Source organism: Otolemur garnettii, unplaced genomic scaffold (genome assembly GCF_000181295.1).
Source record: "Otolemur garnettii isolate 467f Iridium unplaced genomic scaffold, OtoGar3 scaffold00017, whole genome shotgun sequence".
Lineage (NCBI taxonomy): Eukaryota > Metazoa > Chordata > Mammalia > Primates > Galagidae > Otolemur > Otolemur garnettii.
The window spans coordinates 7278908-7299945 of record NW_003852412.1 but is presented as its reverse complement, the minus strand read 5'-3'; the positions used below and the strand labels follow the sequence as shown (position 1 = coordinate 7299945).

The following is a 21038-nucleotide window of genomic DNA, read 5'->3' as shown; positions in this document are numbered from 1 at the left end:
AACTATTATGCCTTTCTTAAAATGAAAAGTCTTTTTATAAATACTTATGCTGGCTTTTATAATGTATATAGACTTTCACATGTTTGAACTGGCACATACACATTGAAATGTCACACTTCTAATTCTAATCATGACCATAATTTGTAATTTTCAACAAAATAGGTTGATCAAGTCCTTTGAGCATAACCAAGCCACATTTACTCATGTATTTCCAAATGTACGTGCAACTAAAATTGTTGTTAAATAATGAATTCCCTTTTTGTCTGGGTTGAAACATCTTGCAAGAGAAAATATGGCAATATAACAGCTGTCAAAGGCCAGGCCCTATTATATGCCACATCATGTCCCACACTCCTATGCTATTGAGTGCATAAGCTTACTGTTGCTTAAGAACTGCAACATTAGAAATTAGGCTCCCAGTTGTCACCTAGCAAGTAATACAATTTTTTAACTTTCTGGTTAACTTTTCTACCTTTAAACCAATCCCACCTGATACTTCAAAGAGAAAACTGGTTCAAAGAAGAAAATATTTATCCCAATTCTATGCTGCTACATATCTTTATCTCTACGACTATTTCTCCTAATGTTTTAGGATAGGAGTTGTTGCATACCACAGATGCTAGCCTTTTAACATACTCTAGATCTGATCTTCTAAAAAAGATTCAGCCTCTCCTATACAGAACTTTGAAAGTGAAGGGGAGGGTCTAGATAACATACTATTTAACACACTTGCAAAGCTATGTAATGATACTCATGGCACAATTATACTCAGCAATGAGAAAAAAAATGGTATAGTCTTGTTCTAATAACAATTTAATACTATATATTCCCTACAGAAACAATACACTGTACCCCATGATAGTATTAAGGCACACTGTTATGATTTAATTAAAAAAATACTATATATTCCTTTCTTTAATGTTTTTAAAATCTACATGGTCTGCCAAAACTGACTGCAAAGGTTAAGCCAGAAATCTCATTACCATACACAGTTAATCAGATGAATTTTACCAGTAATGTGGTAGGATGCACACTCTTATAGTTAAGAGTGTCTAAATTCTTAGAATTCCGAACTCCACTAACATGAGAATATGTCATTTAATCTCCCAAAGTTTTAGTGATCATACAGTCTAATCCCCATTTTAGTAAAGAGAAAAATAAAAATATCCTAGTTCATCAAACTAACATAGCTATCTACTCCATTAAATAACCTCTCCCCATAACATTGTATATATTATAAAAGAAAAATCCCCATAAAGATAATAATTGCCAGACAATCATAATTTTTATAAACCACCCCGTCCAATAAATTGTATAAATTCAAAAGCCAGGGTTTTACATTATACATTTTGCATCCAACATTTTTCTTGGAAGATAGATGAGGAAGGAGCCTTTAAACTGTCCTTGTTACCTCAACTATATTATGCATGTGAGGAAGCAGGCGATCCATCCGGACTTCAAGCAGCATCACAAGGGCCCGGCACACATTTTTCCGTACCTCTGGTTCTTCATCACCAGCCAGTGCAAAGAGATTCTATTGGACAAGAAACACATTTTTTCCTACTTTAAACACTACAGTATGTTAGAAAGGTTTATATACAATGATGTGTAATCTTTAAGATGGGGTGACATTTAAAGAAATCCTAAGATGATATATTACAGAAAAAAATGACAAATTAAGTGGTCTATAGTATTACATAATAAGACACTGAAATGTGGAATGAATGATAACTGACAAAGATTGTGATTCTGACGTAAGATGAAATGCCAAGTCTGATGGAGAGGAATCAATTATGTTTGAGATCATTTTTAGTCTGTAAGAACAAAACCATGTCATCAGGACACAGGGCATTCATCTCATTCACTCAGAAGCAGAAATAATCATTAAAACACAATTTGATTTGCTCCTCAAAATTACTGTCAGAGAACAGACTACTCCTACTAATCCTGACCCAAGGTGGCAATAGGTTAAGGTTCTTTAAAAGCATCAGTAATTGAGAAATACATATGTATTGATTTTCTAACTTAACCTTAAACTGTTGTTCACTGAGACTACTCAACTACTGAGAAAACAGTAAAAGGAGTTATCAATCTTACACTGTTCCTTACACGTTCCTCTATAACAGCGGTTCTCAACCTGTGGGTAGCGACCCCTTTGTAACACTGAAAATATATCATGGCATTAGAAAGGTTGAAAACCACTGCTCTACAAGGTTAAAAAAAAAAAAAAGGAATGCCTAAATGGATAATAGACTGTTATTTTTTTTATTTTTTAAGAGAAAGGGTCTCACTTTATTGCCCTTGGTAGTGTGCCGTGGCATCACAGTTCACAGTAACCTCCAACTCCAGGGCTTAGGCGATTCTCCTACCTCAGCCTCGTGAGTAGCTGGGACTATAGTAGACTGTTTTGTATAATTCCTACAACTCTAAGATGTTATTCAATTTTATAAATAAGAAAATGGAATTTAGCCTGGCGCAGTGGCTCATAACTGTAATCATAGCACTCTAGGAACCCAAGGTGAGAAGATCTCTTGAGCTCAGGAGTTGTAGACCAGCCTGACCTCTATCTCTAATAAAAACAGAAAAATTAGCTGGGCATGGTGGCACACACTTGGAGTCCCAGCTACCAAGGAGGGTGAGGCAGGAGGATTGCTAGAGCTGAGGAATTTGAGGTTTTTGTGAGCTGGACAGATGCCATAGCACTCTGGCCTGGGGCAATAGAGTGAGACTTTTGTTTGAGACAAAGGATATTAACAGAAGTAACTTGCTAGCCAGAGGACAATCTGAATTTGAGGTTTCACAGAATCTGAAGTTTATAGGCATTTCACTCTACCAACAAACTTTTACTAGAAAAACAATTGTCTCTTATAGAAATCGCTAGCAGGGAAGTGAGAGAAAAAAGAAGGCCTTCACTCATCAAGTTTTACTTTATTTATATACACATGTTAAAAGTAGTAAAACGAGCATTTAAAAAATACATAAAATCCTATGTGTTCCACTGTCTTTTTCCAGAAAAATTACAGAAATGTCTCTTTAAAAAAAACCAAATAAACTGAATTCTTACTGTAAGAAAAACAAAGGAGACATTCAATGATTAAACCTAAGTGTCTCTTGGCTCAGTGCCTGTAGCTCAGTGAGTAGGGTGCTGGCCACATACACCGAAGCTGCTGGGTTTGAGCTCAGCCTGGGCCTGCTAAACAATGACAATTGCAACAAAAAAATAGCTAGGCATTGTGGCGGGTACCTGTAGTCCCAGCTACTCAGGAGGGTGAGGCCAGAGAACTGCGTAAGCCCAAGAGTTTGAAGTTGCTGTGAGCTGTGACACCACAGCACTCTACCCAGGGTGATATAGTGAAGAGTGTTCCAAGAACAACAAAAAAATCTGAGTGTCTGAAGTACTATTGTTACATTTGAAAAAATTTCCTTAAGTCAAGCCTCCACATTTGACATGCTCCAAACTCTGTAGTTCCTCTTTAGATTGATTATTTCACATAGCAAGAGCACTACTTTCCCAACAGGCACTGCTTATATGTTAGATATATATCCCTCATTAAATTGTACTAAAAGAGCTCATTAATTTACTTTAGAGACAGCAACTAGGTTAGGGGAATGGGGATGTTCAATGTTACCACCTTCCACTTGTCTCTTTCGTTATACCCAGCCAGCTTTGCCAAGGTGTGTTACAGCCATGTATTAGTAACTAATGTTTTCATCAATAGCAGACATGTCATTAGCCCCTGATTAAAACATTGATAACTGAAGAACATGATGAGTCCATTTATATATTTAGCAAATTGTCACCGAGAGCCTACTAAGTATTAGGCACCTCCTCCAGAGGTTTATTCTCTAATAGGTGGATAACTGACTGAATCTTGTAGGATTATCAAGCAGTAAAGAAATGTCAATGTGGTATTTAATGATAATGCAAAATATTTTAAAATGGTTGAGTGAGGCTGCTCACGCCTGTAATCCCAGCACTCTGGGAGGCCAAGACGGGTGGATTGCTTGAACTCATAGGTTCAACACCAGCCTGAGCCAGAGGGAGACCCGTTCTTTAAAAATAGCCAGATGCTGGGTGGTGCCTATGGCTCAAAGGAGTAGGGTGCCAGCCCCATATACCAGAGGTAGTGGGTTCAAACCTGGCCTGGGTCAAAAAAAAAAGCCAGACATTATGGTGGGCACCTGTAGTTACAGCTACTTGAGAGGCTTAGGCAAGAGGATTACTTAAGCCCCAAAGTCTCAGGTTGCTGTGAGCTGTGATGTCATGCACTCTACCAAGGGTGACAAAGTAAGACTCTGTCCCCCTACGCCCCTTCAAAAATTTAAATGTTGTAATTGTTCTCGTTCCACTTACTGAGCATAGTCTTGTGTAATTTTTATTTTCACAGAGAATTTCTTTTATTGAAAATTATATTTCCTTATAAGAATGCTGGTATGTCTACCACTGTCCCCTTTATTAAGCTGTGAAAGAATAATGCTAAGGAAATACTACTACATCTGAATTAACAGCTAACATGAAATGCTTACTTTGTGGCAGGCATTACTCCAACTGATTTGCAGCAACTAGTTTTATAACAATCTATGGCTCGGCACTTGCAGCTCAAGTGGCTAGGGCGCCAGCTACATACACCGGAGCTGGTGGGTTCAAATCCAGCCTGGGCCTGCCAAACAAAGATGACAGCTACAACCAAAGAATAGCCGGGCGTTATGGCAGGTGCCTGTAGTACCAGCTTCCTGGGAGGCTGAAGCAAGAGAACTGCTGAAGCCCAAGAGTTTGAAGTTGCTGTGAGCTGTGACGCCATGGCATTCTACCCAGGGCAACAGCTTGAGACTTTTGTCTCAAAAAAAAAAAAAAAAAAAAAATCCATTAAGGGGGGTGAATTACTGGCTTCATTTTATAGATGATGAAACAGAAATCAGTCAAGTAAGTTAAAATGTCCAAGGATACATAGCTACTAACTAAGCTGAGGAGCTAGGATTTGAACCTAGGCAGTCTTGAGACCTCTAATATTATTGGCTACACTAAACCACCTTTCTTGACTACACTACACTGAAAGAAAACACTTCACATGCTTGGAGCCCATAACACACTGTTTACGGTGCCAGCCACATACACTGAGGCTGGCAGGTTTGAACCTGGCTCTGGCCAGCTAAACAATGACAACTCAAAAAAAAAAAAAAAAATTGCTGGGTGTTGTAGCGGGCACCTGTAGTCCCAGCTACCTGAGAGGCTGAGGCAAGACAATCACTTAAGCTGAGTGTGAGGTTGCTGTGAGGTGTGACACCATGGCACTCTACCAAGGGTGGTATAGTGAGACTCTGTCTCAAAAAAAACAACAACAAAGAATACACTTTGCAGTCACAAAATTTATACGCTCCCAGCACTAAGCGCAGCATTTGATTCATAGTAGATACTCAGTAAAATCCATTTAAGATGTCTTCTGGTTAACTTATAAATAGCTATAAGTTCTTTCCGGCTAATCCCCTTAGTCTATTAGTTTAAAAAGCTGGTCAATTTAAGTGATGAGAGAAAAAACACCATGATCTGCTCCTCTTTGTATAATTTCCCAACAACAGTATCAGCAGCTTTATTTCTAAAGTACTTTTAAGAAAAGCAAGAAAGGAATAGACTATTCAATATTCAATTAAATTTCATCTAATGAAAAGAAAAGCTGAAGTACTTAAGGAATTTTAACATAGTATCTTATATACAATTCAATACTATCAGAAATCATTTTATTGAATATTGAGTTTAAATGATTGCAGTTATAATAAAATAACAGCAGTTAGCACCACCTGACCTTCTCAAAGACAAAAGGGGAGACAGGGACAAATCTTACCTCAATAAAAGAATCAATGTGCAACATCAGAGCTTGAGTCCTGCTGATGATAAACTGATTGACACATGCAACAGCATGAGACCTAGAAACAAAATTTAAAATTTAACATATGCTCACTGTAGCTTTTTTCTACCTACAAAAAAATTGGCAAACATTCCTCCATAAAAATATTATGGCATACATCTAATCTCATATACCTAGTAAAAAGAATGAGCCAAATCTGTGTAGCAGAAAAAGAAATGTCATAATTAAGTAAAAAAATTTCAAGTTGCCAGTTAGTATGTGAGTGTTTTTTAAGCAAGTGAAAAATGTCTGAAAGGATATGCACAATCTTAATAGTGGACGCACCTGAAGAGCAGGAGGCTGGTCAAGAAGCATACTGTATACACGTGCACATTTTACAATCATGGGCAAGCACTGCCCTTGAAACTAAAAATGGGGAGCAGCCTTTGTGTTCCCGTGTACCTAATTCAATTGCTTGGCAATTCTTAATGACACTACATTTAAAAACATACTCTTAATCCAATCACCTCTCACTGCCTTCACTTCTTCCCTTGACTAAAGGGACTAGATCTCTGATCTCTTACCAGGGTAACTGCAACAGGCTCTAATTCATTTCCAGACCTCCAACCTGTTTACACACAAGTAAGACACACAAGCACTGTACTTTTATTCACATTGTTCCAATAAAACCTAACCTACTTTTTCCGCAAAGGTCAAATGGTAAATATTCTCAACTTCACGGGCCACGTAAGACCTATGTCATGTTTTCATTTCGTTCTCTCTTAAATACAACTTTTTAAAATATAAAATTATTCTTGGCTTACAGATCACAGGCTAAATTTGGTTCCATGGGTCACAGTTTGCTGAACACTAGCCTAGATATTACTTACGATGGGTCTCCTCCCTAACTCTCAATTTTAATTCCTATTCTGCTACAGCCAAAATGTTATTCTTCTGTCATGCTAAAAAGGCTATTCCTAATTCTAGTCTTTTCACCTACTGTTCTTTGCCTTAAACATTCTTCACTATGATCTTTCATACTTACTACTTATTTTACTCAAGGTCTTTACACAAATGTTACCTTTATAAACAATTCTCTAGATAAAAATACTTCTATAAATCAGTCTATTCTTATTTTTCCATTGTATTCACCAATATCTGAAATTATTTTTTGTCTGTCCTATTCACCTCCTCTTCTAAAATAAAACCCTCATGAGAACTTTTGTCTTAACTGTTGTGCCAAAATCACAGTTGGCTTTTGGTTATGCAGTTATGACAAAAGCACACCAATATTTATTAACTAAGAAAGATAACATCACATTTAGTATAATTTAAAAAAAAAAATTAACACTAAAAGTAAAGATACACACACATTCTAAATATATATGTAGTAAGATTATTTAAGAAGAAATCCAAGAATAGGATGAAGCTGGGATTTAGTTATAGACTGTTGTTAAGGTCTTCATTTCGTCATGAATAATTACATTAAAAATGACTAACTAAATATAAGTAGGCCATAAGAAGAATGTGACAAGAACTAAGAATACTTCAACTCTTCATATATCAAGCTTCATAAAATAAAATGGCTAGGATTTTTAAATTGCTTAATCATGTGAAAGATAAAACTATACTTATTCTATATTCTTGAAGTCCAACATTTTCAGAAGGAAAAACATTTTTAAGAGTACACAGTAAATACCAACTACATTAATAAGGTATTAAATAATAATGTAGAATAAGACCATATAAGACAAACAATATGTCCATCTAGTTAAACTATACAACAAATACAGTTATTCATCGAAACAGTAAACAGGGTGCCCCAAAGATCACCATACATATATGCATGGGGAAAACGAGAAACTGTAGCTCAATGTACCTTTACAAAATATGCATTATAAAATATCTCTCTAGGCTCAGTGCCTGTAGCTCAGTGGCTAGGGTGCCAGCTAAATACACCATGGGCTGTGGGTTCAAACCTGGTCCAGGCTTGCCAAACAATGATGACAACTACACAACAAAAAATAGCCGGGCACTGTGATGGGTGCCTGTAGTCCCAGCTACTTGGGAGGCTAAGGTAAGAGAATCACTTAAGCCCAAGAGTTTGAGATTACTGTGAGCTGTGATGCCACAGTACTCTACCAAGGGCGACATAGTACAACTGACTAAAAAAAAAAAAAAACCAACCTCTATATGTTGCTATATAAATACAAAAAATACAAATATATATAGGAAAAATTAACAAGTTCGTATTATATTATCAACCTCTTCTACACATTAAAAAGAAAAATGTTATATAGTATATATGGCAGTATCTCAAGTGGATAGTAATAAACACTGAACAGAAACATTTCTGAATTGCTGAATTCTACCTAAAGTTTGAATCAAATGAACATCTACAAAATTAAAATTAAAAAATATGTACTAATATTTAATACCCAACGATGTATGAATTACTGGAAGTGAGTTTTTTTTATTTTCCTGATTTTCTTTTTATTACTAAGAATTGGTCACAAAAAAAGAGAATTTCCTAATAAACATACAAGAAAAAACTGCCACCTAGATGGAAAAGACAAATGTATCCCTAACTTATACCACACACTCATAAGATACCAGATAGATACATCGAGATCTGAAAAAGAAAGTGAAGAAAAATATGCAAAGTATCACGCCTTTTTACCACCTAACTCAAAATGTTAAAAGGACAGACTTCTTGGGGAACATGAATTACCCAGTTAAAAATGCCTAGGAGAGTAACATTTTGAAAACATATTAGTTATATGCAGTGACCCCACAACAAGCTTCTACTGAGTACACACAATTAAGTTGCATTTAAGAAAAGTTAACTAAAATTCAGATTTAAAAAAGGGTAAGAATTAACTAGAAAATTATAGTATGAAAGAGATTTCTAATTAGCTCCCTACTCACAGTGCTGACACCATAATCCTTTGGAACAAGAGCAGCTTAGGATTTTGAAGAGAACTCTAGTGAGCACCTGAACTAGTAGCAGTTAGGACCTATGAACTCTTAAGTTCATGCACTTGGGACCCTAAATAATCACAGTAATATGATGTTACTACATAAAAGCACTCAGCACCGAACACTGCAAGCAAAAAACCCAAAGACCAAAAATAACTAACAATCTGAAGAAAAATGCCTTCCACAAAAACAAAAGGCAAAAAGGACAAGCTAGAGAAAATTTTATATAATAACTGAATTCCCACCTAAGAATATGGCAGTTTGGAAGACAGTGAAGTTACAAAATCTTACATCAACAATACAACAAAGACACCGTGATAATTATAGCTCAAAAGGAGAATTGATAAATTTAATCAAAGGGTGAATTTAATAGCCTAAATATATTATTTCAACAACTATACGGCCAAAGCACTGTCCTAGGCACTAGGGATACACAGTGAACAAAGACCAGGTTAACTTCAGGACCAGCTAATCAGACCTACTGGGTCATTTCAGGATATACTAAAAAAATCTTGCCACTTCCATGCTTGTAACATTTTTTCAGAAAATAGATGTAAAATCCTTAAACTAATGAGAATACATCTTCATCAAAATTCAGTTAGAAGCAGAAAACAGGTCTGCATTGGGCCTGAAAATAGGAGAAGGGACAGAGGATGCTGTATGTTTAGAAGCTCAAAAACTTCCAGTTCATGACTTCTGATAATCTTAAGTCCAGTGGACAAGGATATGTACCAAGTTTTACTGGAGTAATTTATATTACACAGCCACAAAGGAACTTGGCAAGATAAAAAGTGACAAGTAGGGTGGCACCTGTGGCTCACTGGGTAGGACACTGGCCCCATGTACCAAGGGTGGCAGGTTCAAACACGGCCCCGGCCAAACTGCAATGAAAAATAGGCAGGCGTTGTGCTGGGCGCCTATGGTCCCAGCTACTCAGGAGGCTGAGGTGGGAGAGTCGCCTAAGCCCACGAGTTGGAGGTTCCTATGAGCTGTGATGCCACAGCACTCTACCCAGGGTGATAAAGTGAGACTGTTTAAAAAAAAAAAAAAAAAGTTAAAACAAGTTAAAAACCCCTTCTTAAACAAAAGAATGTGAACTGACTGTAAACTATTACAAATATAATTAACCACGCAGACGATAGGAAAGTATGTCATATTTAATGAAAATTTCTTCAGAGTCAGTATTTCACAGGTTTCATCATTAAAACAGTAAATTTCAATTATGTAAGTTCACCTTGCTGAATATCCATTATCTTTTGCTTATCACAAAAATTGTTAGGTAAGGAAAAATAAGATAATGGCCAGGCTATATCAAAGTTTAATGGATTAATATTGGTTATATAAATACCTTATTTTTGGACTACTGTGCTTGAAGAACTGCAAAAATTTGGGAATCATGATGTTGAGAGGACGATCTAAAACATCACTATCTAAAATTTCAGCTGAATCTTCACATATTTTTTGAAGAGCACCAAATGCTCCCTGTGAAAGACACATATTTAAATTATTAGAATTCATTAAAAAATTAACCCATTTAAAAGCAAAATTGAGGACTGTTGTAATATACATGGATTAATGTTGTCAGCCTATATAAAATGATAACAGCTAAAATCCATAAATCAAATAATTCAATTTTAAGACAAATTATTATACCACAGAGTATCTATAATCTGTCTAAATATAATGGGGTACAATTTAAATTTAGTAATGCATAACTTAAGAGAATTGGAGGATATTTTGGTTGGCAAAGATTAAATACCAGTTTGTTAAAACTGAGTGTAAAACTCAACACTTATATGGAAGTCTAAGTACTGTAACATTTCTCTTTTTGAAGCTCACAGACAACACTTACATATATAAAACCACTATATAAACCATATAAACCATATATAAAAGTCACTTACATATATAAAACCACTCATTGGGTAACTGGTGACAAAATCTGTCAAAAGGGCAGGCAATTCAAATTGGCAACTATACCCTATCTTCTTTATGCCTTATAATTATCAGTAGAAATGTGGTGGTACAATTAATTTAAAAGGCATCTAGCATTAAGTATAGGCAATTACCCAATATCCTTTTGGAGTTCAATATATTTTAAAAATATTAAATTGGGGGATTTTTTTTAAAGTTTAAAATTTAATTAAAAATATAAAATTTCAGTCATAGATTTAACATGCTTAAATATTAGGAACTTTAATTGTTAAAATAGCATATTTGACTAATAACATCTTCGAAAAAATATTTTTAGTTTTGAAAGACTGTTAAGGCTTGGCATCTGTAGCACAGTGGTTACAGCATTGGCCACATACACCAAGGCTGGCAGGTTCAAACCCAGGCCGGGTCAGCTAAACAACTGCAACAAAAAACAGCTAGGCGATGTGGCCGGCACCTAGAGTCCCAGCTTCTTGGGAGGCTGAGGCAAGAGAAATCGCTTAAATCCACGAGTTGGAGGTTGCTGTGAGCTGTGATACCACAATACTCTGAGGGTGACAGAATGAGACTCTGTCTCAAAGAAAGAAAAAAAAAGAAAGCCTGTTAAAATCAAATTAAATAGGAACTCATTACTTACTGTGGCAAAAGTAAAAATTAAAAATTTCAATATTAAGCAAGCACTCTATACTAACATCTGGAAAATCCACATCTTTAGTTCAGACACATGGAGAATACTGTTTATTTAAAGTAAAATTTCCATGTAGTAGCTCCATCATTCACAATAACTGCAGTTTTAACTTTTTATTCTTAAAAAGTACTTACAATTTCAATCTTTTATGTTATCACCATTACACTAAAGCACTATTTAAATGTAATCAACTGTTGTTACATGACTAAATATTTAGTTTTTCTATAATCTTATCAGTGTATTCAAGCATTTTTGTGTAGATAAGAATGAAGAATTTTTTTTCTTTTAAGGAGGGAGAAAAGTGACTTTAAACACTACTTGGCTAACACTCCCTCTTCTCCCCATCTTCTCTGCCTATTTCTCCTTCCCCCAGATGGGTCAGGCAACAAACTGTCAAGTAAGACCACCTGATTCCTTTCTGTTAGGTTATGCCTGTGCCTGCCCTCCCTGCTCTCTGCTCTCTGCAATCCCTGCTCTCATTTGACAGGGAAAGAGGATCACTACTTTAGAGAGTAAAATTACCTAAAATGGCTTCCGCTTAAAAAAGATTTCTACCCAAATTGGAAGCCCAAGATACTTAAAAGTTTTTATTTATTAACAGTGAAAAATTATAAAAGAAATCCATATAGACCGATTCTCACCTCCTCAAATGAAAATATTGTTGCTGATTTGATCAGTGGCAAAAAATAATAGATCAGAGTTAATGTATGATTAAAACCAGAGAAGTTAGACAAACCCCAGATGTCATACAACAAGCAGCACAAAAACAATTTAGAGGAAGCACAAAAGTACTCATGGTCTGAGAATTTGATAAATTTCTGTCTGAATCTTTAAAAAAATATATTAAGATAGGCACAGTGGCTCACACCTGTAATTCTAACACTCTAGGAATCCAAGGTAGGAAGATCTCTTGGTCAGTAGTTTGAGATTCGCCTGATCAAGAGCAAGGAGACTCCATGTTTATTAAAAACAGACAAATTAGCTGGGCATTGTGGTAGGTGCCTGTAGTCCCAACTACTTAGAAGGCTGAGGCAAGAGGATATATAGCTAGAATGCAGGAGTTTGAGGTTGCTGTGAGCTAGGCTAATGCCATGGCACTCTAGCCTGGGCAACAGAAAAAACAAACAAAAAAATCACACGAACAGATTAAGCTTGAAAATAGGTTTGTTACATACACAAGAATAACTTCAGAACAGAAAAACCGACGACATCTGATGGGAAATATAGTGAAGAGATTTCATAACGTAACGAACAATCTACAGAAAACAGTAAGCTAAATGATTCATCAATGTGAAACACGAAGATAACTTCAAGCTACTAAGTTTTGAAATTGTGTGTTTCAGAGGAAATGTCTTTCCAAAAAGTTGCTAATACACAGTAAGAAAAGCAGAAGAGAAAAACTATGTATAGAACAAATACCCTTACCTCACAGGTGTTGTAATCTTCGGAATCCAACAGACTACAGAGTTTTGGTAAGAGGTCAGGCCAATTCTGCAATTCTCCCTTGGAGGCTATGGTTGTAATCAAAATACCTTGAAAGAAAATACACATCTTTAGGCAGTAGCTACACTGTATTGCATACTGCCATATGAGCAACTATACGTGGGTGCACACACACACATTTAAGTATCCTACCCAAGATTTCCAAACTATGTACATAACATTCACCAGTAGATCCCCCCATCACGACAGCCTACCTATGGAAAAACCATAGCATCGACCAGATGTTTCTAATCTCGTTTCCCAACAATTCATCAAATATCTGTACAAACAACTATAATTTGCTTTACTCTGGTGAAAGCAGGGATGGCTTCACCAATTACCTCTAATTCTATACGCACAAAAAAGCAGAACAAAAATATATCAACATGTCAGCAGCACCTATAACTGTGTGATAAGTTTGCGAGTCTTTTAGGGGCAAATAAAAGACACTTTAAGAAGCTAAGAACAGCTCCCCGACTTAATTTGGATTCATAGCCAAAGACCATGGTAGAGAAAATTAAAGATGATGAGCATCACTTGAGAATAAACCCACTTGTTCAGTCTGTTTACAACACTCTGCCTCATGGAGGCCGGCTACACCCTTCTATAACAGTTCCCACCAGACTGAGTCAAGGCCGAGTTGCCAGAAAGGTGATCTTGGAGGACGGGTGGCACATGTTGACTGATCATCTTGTTTTGACTGACTGAATTATTTCAACTGTGTTGTGCAGCTGAGTTGCAATGGTCAATGGATTATGCAAATACACAAAAATGTAACATAGAAGTTTTGTGTTAACACAAACACAAAAGTTGTGTGTTAACATTTTTCTCTGCCTTAGTAAATACATCACTAATAAAATGTAATTATATTTATGGATTATCTTAAAAAGAGTCTAAACTTTGAGAGTATGCAAACTGTATGTACTCTAAACTGCAAAGGTTAATCTGTAAAAATTTTGAAAAGTCATGGGTTATATATAAAAATGCCTAGCACTTAAGTCAGCATTTAATGATTATTACTAAATAGCAAATCCCTGTGTTGGGCATTATGTAAATTTCTTTAAATTTTCTACCTTTAGTTTTGAAAAGGTTGCTCTCAGTGACAAAGAAAAGAAAAATCCCTTACAACGAAATAGCCTGCTAGCAAAATCTAAAAAGCAGCAACACCTTCGCCAATTATTCTTTCCTGAACATAAAAATATAAAACTGAGGGAAAGAGAAAGCACTTAATCTGCCTAAAAGCCTCGCATGTCTTAAGACTGTAAATAGGTAATAATTAATGAAAATTAAATATGATCTACAACTTGGTATTAACAACAGATGGCTGACATTCTCTGTGAGGAGAGCACTAAAATATGTTGACAGACCGACAAACTCCAAACTTATCTGGCCCCATCATCTCATCTATTTTTGAAAAATCATCTAATACCCAGGATAGCTGCATAAAGTGAAAGGTGACAGATGTTCCTCAGTATTTACAATTATGGGAACGAAATGGGTGTGCTTGGCAACAACTATTAAAATCTTAAATGTTTAAGAGGAGAAGGTATGGAGGGACAAAAGTTGTCATTTATTTTTAACTAACACAGGCAGCCAGATCATTTAATCATCCAAGCTACTTAACTTATTTAAAGCTGCATTATAGGCTTTTTGAAAAGGAAAAATTTACATATATGTGAAAAAGAAATATAATGAACTAAATGTATCCACCATTAATTAGGCTCAACAGTCATTAATACACAGTCAATCTTGTATTTCTACCTCTATCCATCTTTACGTTCCTAATTATTTTTCATCAAATCTCAGATATCATGATGTGCGCAAACAATATTGCCGTTATGTATGAAGCTTCTTCAGTTATTTTTAGTGAAGCAGAGTAAAAAAACTAAATAAAAACCATGCGATTTCTAAATAGAAAACTGCAGTGGCCTCTCATAATTAACATACTGAAATACCTAATTAATATAAATTACAAGTAAAACCAAGGATGTATCATTCTATTAACAGACACCAAGAAATAAAATTATGCCTATGTATCAATTTCACTTCTTTCAAAGTAAATCAGAAGATATTTAATATGTTCCCAGTATAAACCTAGCTCCCAGGTATGTTCAAAAACCTCTACAGAAGGCAAAAGGAAATCCAGAACTCACTGAGAGAGAACACCAATTCTTCTCTCTCCCCAGTACTATTAAATTCTAACCTTTTAAATTTAAAAATGCAAAGTACTGAAGTTTGAACCAAGTTAAGTTTAGGGAGAATGCAATCTACTATCTAATGTCTACACCTTGTGCTCTCTTCCTCTCTAAGCTAAGTTGGTATCTCTCAAGAAGAAATAAATAAACTTCTTTCCAAATTCCATTCCACTGTACCTATGAGGAATTCTCTCTTTGATTTTAAATAGAAAACGCCAGCATACACTCACCATTCTTATCACCAGTGTCAGGAATAGGTAAAGCCTTAAGGGGGTATATTAGGGTACATTAGAATAACCAAGAGAATCCTTTTTCAAACTACAAATGCCCTACCCCAGCAGTCCCCACACTTTTTGGCACCAGGGACCGGTTTCATGGAAGATAATTTTTGCACAGACAGGGGAGGATGGATGGGGTAGGAGGCTGAGCTCAGGCAGTGATGTTTTGTACCTGGTTCCTAACAGGCCACAGCCTCGAGGATTGAAAACCACAGCTCTACCCAAATTTAAAATCACTACCAATAATAGCACTATTTATTACAATACAATGTCTGGAGAGAAGTCACAGGGCTTCTGCTAACTTATAACAAGACAACAGGTACAAAACTAAAGACCTCTTAATGAAAGTGTTTGACTCATTTAACTGGCTTCCATTTAAACCAACCTGGTAAATTAACAGACACTTGCTTTCCAACTCCTTGTAAAATTTAATTGCTTAAGCCCATGGCATACTGAAATCCACCCAATTAGCAGGCAACTCAAGAGTATACCTGCCTATTTCTACTTCCATTAGTTGATATGTGTGCTCCCAAATCAATTTATAGCAGTTACTGTAATTAAGCATTTTAATTCAGTATTACATAAACTGAAAGTTGTTCTTTCCCTCAAAACAGGATGAACATTCTGAAAAGACTAAAATATGGCTACTGAATTAGGTATAATCAAGGCAAATATTAAACAAGTGATAAAACAGTAAAAATTTAGGATCCTATACTTAAGTTTTCAAAATTCAAAAAGTGTTTCATTACATGTAAGAATGAAAAGATGCTGTACTCCACGCATTTTGCAAGGCAGACAATAAAGAACTCCAATAGCATACTCAAAGAAAACATAATAGTACTAAATTTTATCACTCACCAATACCTCATTTTAACTAATCTGATTAAGCCAAGTTTGCCAAAGCAGGGCCACTGATCTTTTACTATAATCAGCATTTCAAAAGCATTTAAATGCAATGAAAATTTGTCTCATCACTGTTTAACAGGAAAGATTAAAATTCCTATGGAAATTGTCTGTCATCTCTAAAAGACGATCCACTCAGAAACAGAGTAAGTAAAATTGTTGTAAAATAACTTACCAACTGTTGCTCTAATTAGAGGAGAGGAGTCACCAATATTATTTAAACATTCACTTTTAATAAAATCTGTTACACCATTTGGGAAGTTCTGAAAATGTGCTTTTACATTATTCTTCAAGATGAGACCACTCAATGATCTTGTAGGTTCATCTGTAATAAAACATCATTAAGTTTCACAGATTTCATTTCAAATTGTGCCAAGAATAGTAACTGTAAAAGTACAGTAGAACTTCTATAAGTTGACTACCCAAGGGGCTGTTTAAAAAAAAAAAAAAGGCCAACATAAGGATCTAGGCTTTCTGTACTGATACAAACACGAGGAGCATTTCTGGTTTGTAAGATAGGTCAACTTAAGGAGGTGGTCAACTATAAAGGTTCTACTGCATTTACATTCAAAAGGTGTTTGTGGAAGCCAGCAGGGTGGCTCACATCTGTGATTCTAGCACTTTAGGAGGCCAACTCTGGAGATGGCTTGAGCCCTAGAGTTTGACATCAGCCTAAGCAATAGTAAGATCCATCTCAAAAATAAATAAATAAATAAAAAAGATGATTGTGACAAATTTATTTTACTATATTAGTGAAATAAATAACTAAATACCAACAAATGAACTCCTGATTTATATATGTCAAGGTTTCTCAATCTTAGCACTACTGACATTTTGACAGTAGTTTGGTATACTGACAATTCTTTGTTGTCAGGCTGCTATCCTGTGCATTGTAAGATGTTAAGCTGCATCATCAGCTCTAGATGCCAGTAGCATCCCTGTAAGTTGTGACAACCAAAAATATCTCCTGGGAGGCAAAAGTGCCCCTGAGAACCCTTAATTTAGTTTCATAGTTGGTTTATAGATGAACACTGTACTCAACCTTTATTGTTACTTGGTATAAACAGTATAGTTCTGAAAGTATTAGTTACTAAAAATATCCTATTAAAAAGATGAGTGGAAAAAGTATATGAGATTATCTTCACATAAATACAGTTGTCATAAACTTATTTTTCAGACTTTGGGAACACAGTACTATTCAGACTTTGGGAACATAGTACCCAAAGCCTCTAAGCTTAAAAAAAAGTAAAGTATCAGGCTTGGCATAGTAGCTTACACGTCTCATCCCAGCAGTTTGGAAGGCTGAGGTGGGAGGATTGCTTGAGGCCACAAGTTAGGAGCCTGTAGTGAGCTATGATTACACTATCAACTAAACTTCTAGTCTGGGTGACAGAATGAGATGCTGTCTCAAAAAAAAAAAAAAAAGGTAAAGGAAAAAAGATTTAAAAATCTTATATCACCACCAATATTTGTAATAGTTAAACACACACTGAATGGTAGCAGTGCATTTAATCCTTACAACTAACTTCATGATACAGGTATGATTAACCCTGCTGCACAGGTGAAGAAACTAAGGCCTTTGCGAAAGTCACACAAAGGTACCAAGTGGAGAAGCCAAAATTATCAACCTTCGGAGTCTGGTTTCAGAGCACACACTCTGCACCACTCTATGAAGGAATATAAGACTAGACGACGCTAAGGAAGCACTACAATTTTACCTACCTTATTAAAAAAATACCCACGCTTATTCTATACGGTTAGTACTGTGTTCCCAAAGTCTGAATAGCACTGAAATCTTCAAGGGCTAAGCACACTCAGAAGCAAAAAAAAAAAACAACAAAAAAACCCCCCAGTTTTTTTGCATATAACCCCCCTTCAGGTCATCATACAACCCAACCCTCTTATGTCATCATCTAAAAAACCATTTTCAATTACAATTCATTCTAATGAGTAACTTAAAACCTACTTCTACTTGACGACTACTGTCATGAAATAAATTAAGTCAGATATTTAACTTTCTCAAGTTTGTTTTAAGTTAGTGCCTAATAATTCAGCCAAGTAATTATTTTAAATGGCACAAGTACTTGTAAACAAGACAGTATTGTTTTTATAATAAAAGTATAAATTTTAATAAGCCACATGAGGCAAAACAATTTAAAAGTATATATCCTCTTAAAACCCATTTTAAAAAGTCACCATTTTTTCCTTCAAGACTTTATTTAACTAGAATTTGTCCACTTTGTATAATAAGGGAATTAGAGCAACTGATCTCTGAGGTCCCTTCCAGATCTAAAACTACTCAGTGATTCAATGATAAAATTACTAAAAATCCCAGTACTTGAGAGGCTGATGAGGTAGGAGAACTGCTTGAGGCCAGGAGTTCAAATTCAGCCTGGACAACCCAGCAAGACCTTGTCTCTACAAAAAATAAAATTACCTAGGTGTGATGGCACACGCCTGCCATGTCTTAAGCTACTCAGGAGGCTTTAGCGGGAAGATGGTGGGAGCCCAGAAGCTTGAGGTTGCAGTGAGCAATCATCGTTATCACTGTACTCCAGCCTGGAGTACAAAGTGAGACCCTGTCTCTTAATAAAAGATTATTAAATAGTAAGCATTTTCATTTCAAGATGTTGTTTATGTTCTTTCATGAAGATGGCCACAAAACAAAGATTTAAAGAAAGAAATAAATATGGCATCTATCAAACTATGTCCTCATCTTCCTGGGGATGGGGAAATGAGTAAACACAAGAAGAAATATCAAGTGTTCATAAATGTAAAATTTCTACTCTGTCTTTGGGAAATGGCACCCATTGAACAGAAGAAATACATTTTAGGGTCAAGAAAACATGAATAAAATATTTTCCAACATTTTATGGTTTTGTAATAGGTTTTTATGGAGGTAGTAGCTTCCAAATTCTGTTGTTGCTAAGTTTTTTAACAAGTACTTTTCAAGTACCCTTGTGTCCCAAGAAAGCTTTAATAATGAGTATAATATCTTTTTTTTTTTTTTTTTTGAGACAGAGCCTCAAGCTGTCGCCTTGGGTAGGAACCGTGGCATCACAGCTCACAGCAACCTCCAATTCCTGGGCTCAAGCGATTCTCCTGCCTCCACTTCCCAAGTAATTCTAGCACTAGCTGGGACTACAGGCACCCGCCACAACGCCCGGCTGTTTTTTGGTTGCAGCCGTCATTGTTGTTTGGCGGGTCCGGGCTGGATTCGAACCCGCCAGCTCAGGTGTATGTGGCTAGAGCCTTAGCCGGTTGAGCCATAGGCGCTGAGCCATGAGTATAATATCTTAACAGCCTTACTATTTGGAATGTAGGGGTGAAAACATGAGAGTTGACAGCTCGATAATAAAATTTTCAGAAGGCCAGGCCCGATAGCTAACGCCTGTAATTCTAGCACTGTAGGAGGCAGAGGTGGAGGTGGGTGGATAGTTTGAGCTCATGAGTTCGAGACCAGCCTGAGCTGTCTCTACCAAAAATAGAAAAACCGAGGCAAAAGGATCACTTGAGCCCAAGAGTTGGAGGCAGCTATGAGGTATGATGCCTTGGCACTCTACCCAGGGCAATAGCTTAAAACTCCGTCTCAAAAGAAAAAAAAAATTCAAGTGAAACAGTTATAGACTAGAAAAATTCACTTAAAACATTTTAGTTCTTTAAAAAGCAAACAGGAGACTGATTAGAAACTAAGAAAAATTTACATATTAAGATACAACGTATTCTATTTTTCAAACTAGAAATATTAATTGCTGAACTTAAGGACTGAATGAAAGAATTCCTAGATTCTTAAAACTTAGATCTGAAGTTTAAAATTTTCTATTCTATCAGTGGTTCTCAACCTATGGGTTGCGACCCACAGAAACTGCATTATAGGGCTGCGGCATTAGGAAGGTTGAGAACCACTGTATTATATCCTTCAATAAGAAGTTAACACCCCACTAAGTCTATGTTAACCAGTTTGATGAAAATATTTCAAATTGTATATGAAAACACTACACTGTATGCCAAGTTTGCATTAACGTATACAGATATCATTTAATAATAATAAAAAGTTAACACCCATCCATTAACTACAAAATCATTTGAAAACAATGCAAAATAAATCACTATGTGTGAATTATCAAAATCTGACAACAGGATCACTGAGATTTTACTATCTGTTAAGACCATTAACCTGTTAAGAGTCTGGAGCTGAATGAAACCTTACAGATAGTCTGGTTGTCTAACATAGGTCTTTCATAGCTGAAAGCAACCAAGAAGCAAATTACTTCAACTCAAGAGTCTAAAACCTGTTATTCCCCAACTCCAACAGAATGTTTTTTACTAACTGCACTATTGCTTCCAAAATACTGAATAGAGCACAGTGCTTTTATTTAGAGGCCAGTTATACAGTAATCTTTGTCTTTTATGTGTCTGCAATGTTTTAGAAAGGGAATACTCCAATAATGTTATGAAGAATACCTCTCACTACAATGTAAGCTCCTTGAGGGCAGAGATTTTTGTTTTGCTCACTTTTCTCTCCCCAGAGCCTGCAAACTGCCTGGCAAAGAGGGGGTATTCAGTAATTACTTGTGAAATAAAGTCTAGTGAAAATTTATGTGCTATCAGAGACAATCAAATGACCACATCATTTAAAAATCACACTATTCAGGCTTTCAACTGTCACAGAAATAATTTTAAAATTGTCTAACATGAGGTAATGAAAGTTTTATGTATTCATTTTTTTTTTTTT

At 35.8% G+C, this 21038-nt stretch overlaps 1 protein-coding gene across 3 annotated transcripts in view; it reads right to left on the bottom strand.

Moving 5' to 3' along the window:
- The window catches only part of TNPO1 (transportin 1), a 100823-nt gene that overhangs the window by 35218 nt on the left and 44567 nt on the right, over nt 1-21038 (bottom strand). For all 3 annotated transcript variants that reach the window (XM_023510865.1, XM_023510866.1, XM_012802778.2), the window contains exons 4-8: nt 16479-16628; nt 12871-12977; nt 10171-10304; nt 5841-5922; nt 1412-1534 (exon numbers count right to left, since the gene is read on the bottom strand). In XM_023510865.1, coding sequence (XP_023366633.1) covers nt 1412-1534; nt 5841-5922; nt 10171-10304; nt 12871-12977; nt 16479-16628 — 596 coding nt within the window. The remainder of the gene's footprint in view (nt 1-1411; nt 1535-5840; nt 5923-10170; nt 10305-12870; nt 12978-16478; nt 16629-21038) is intronic.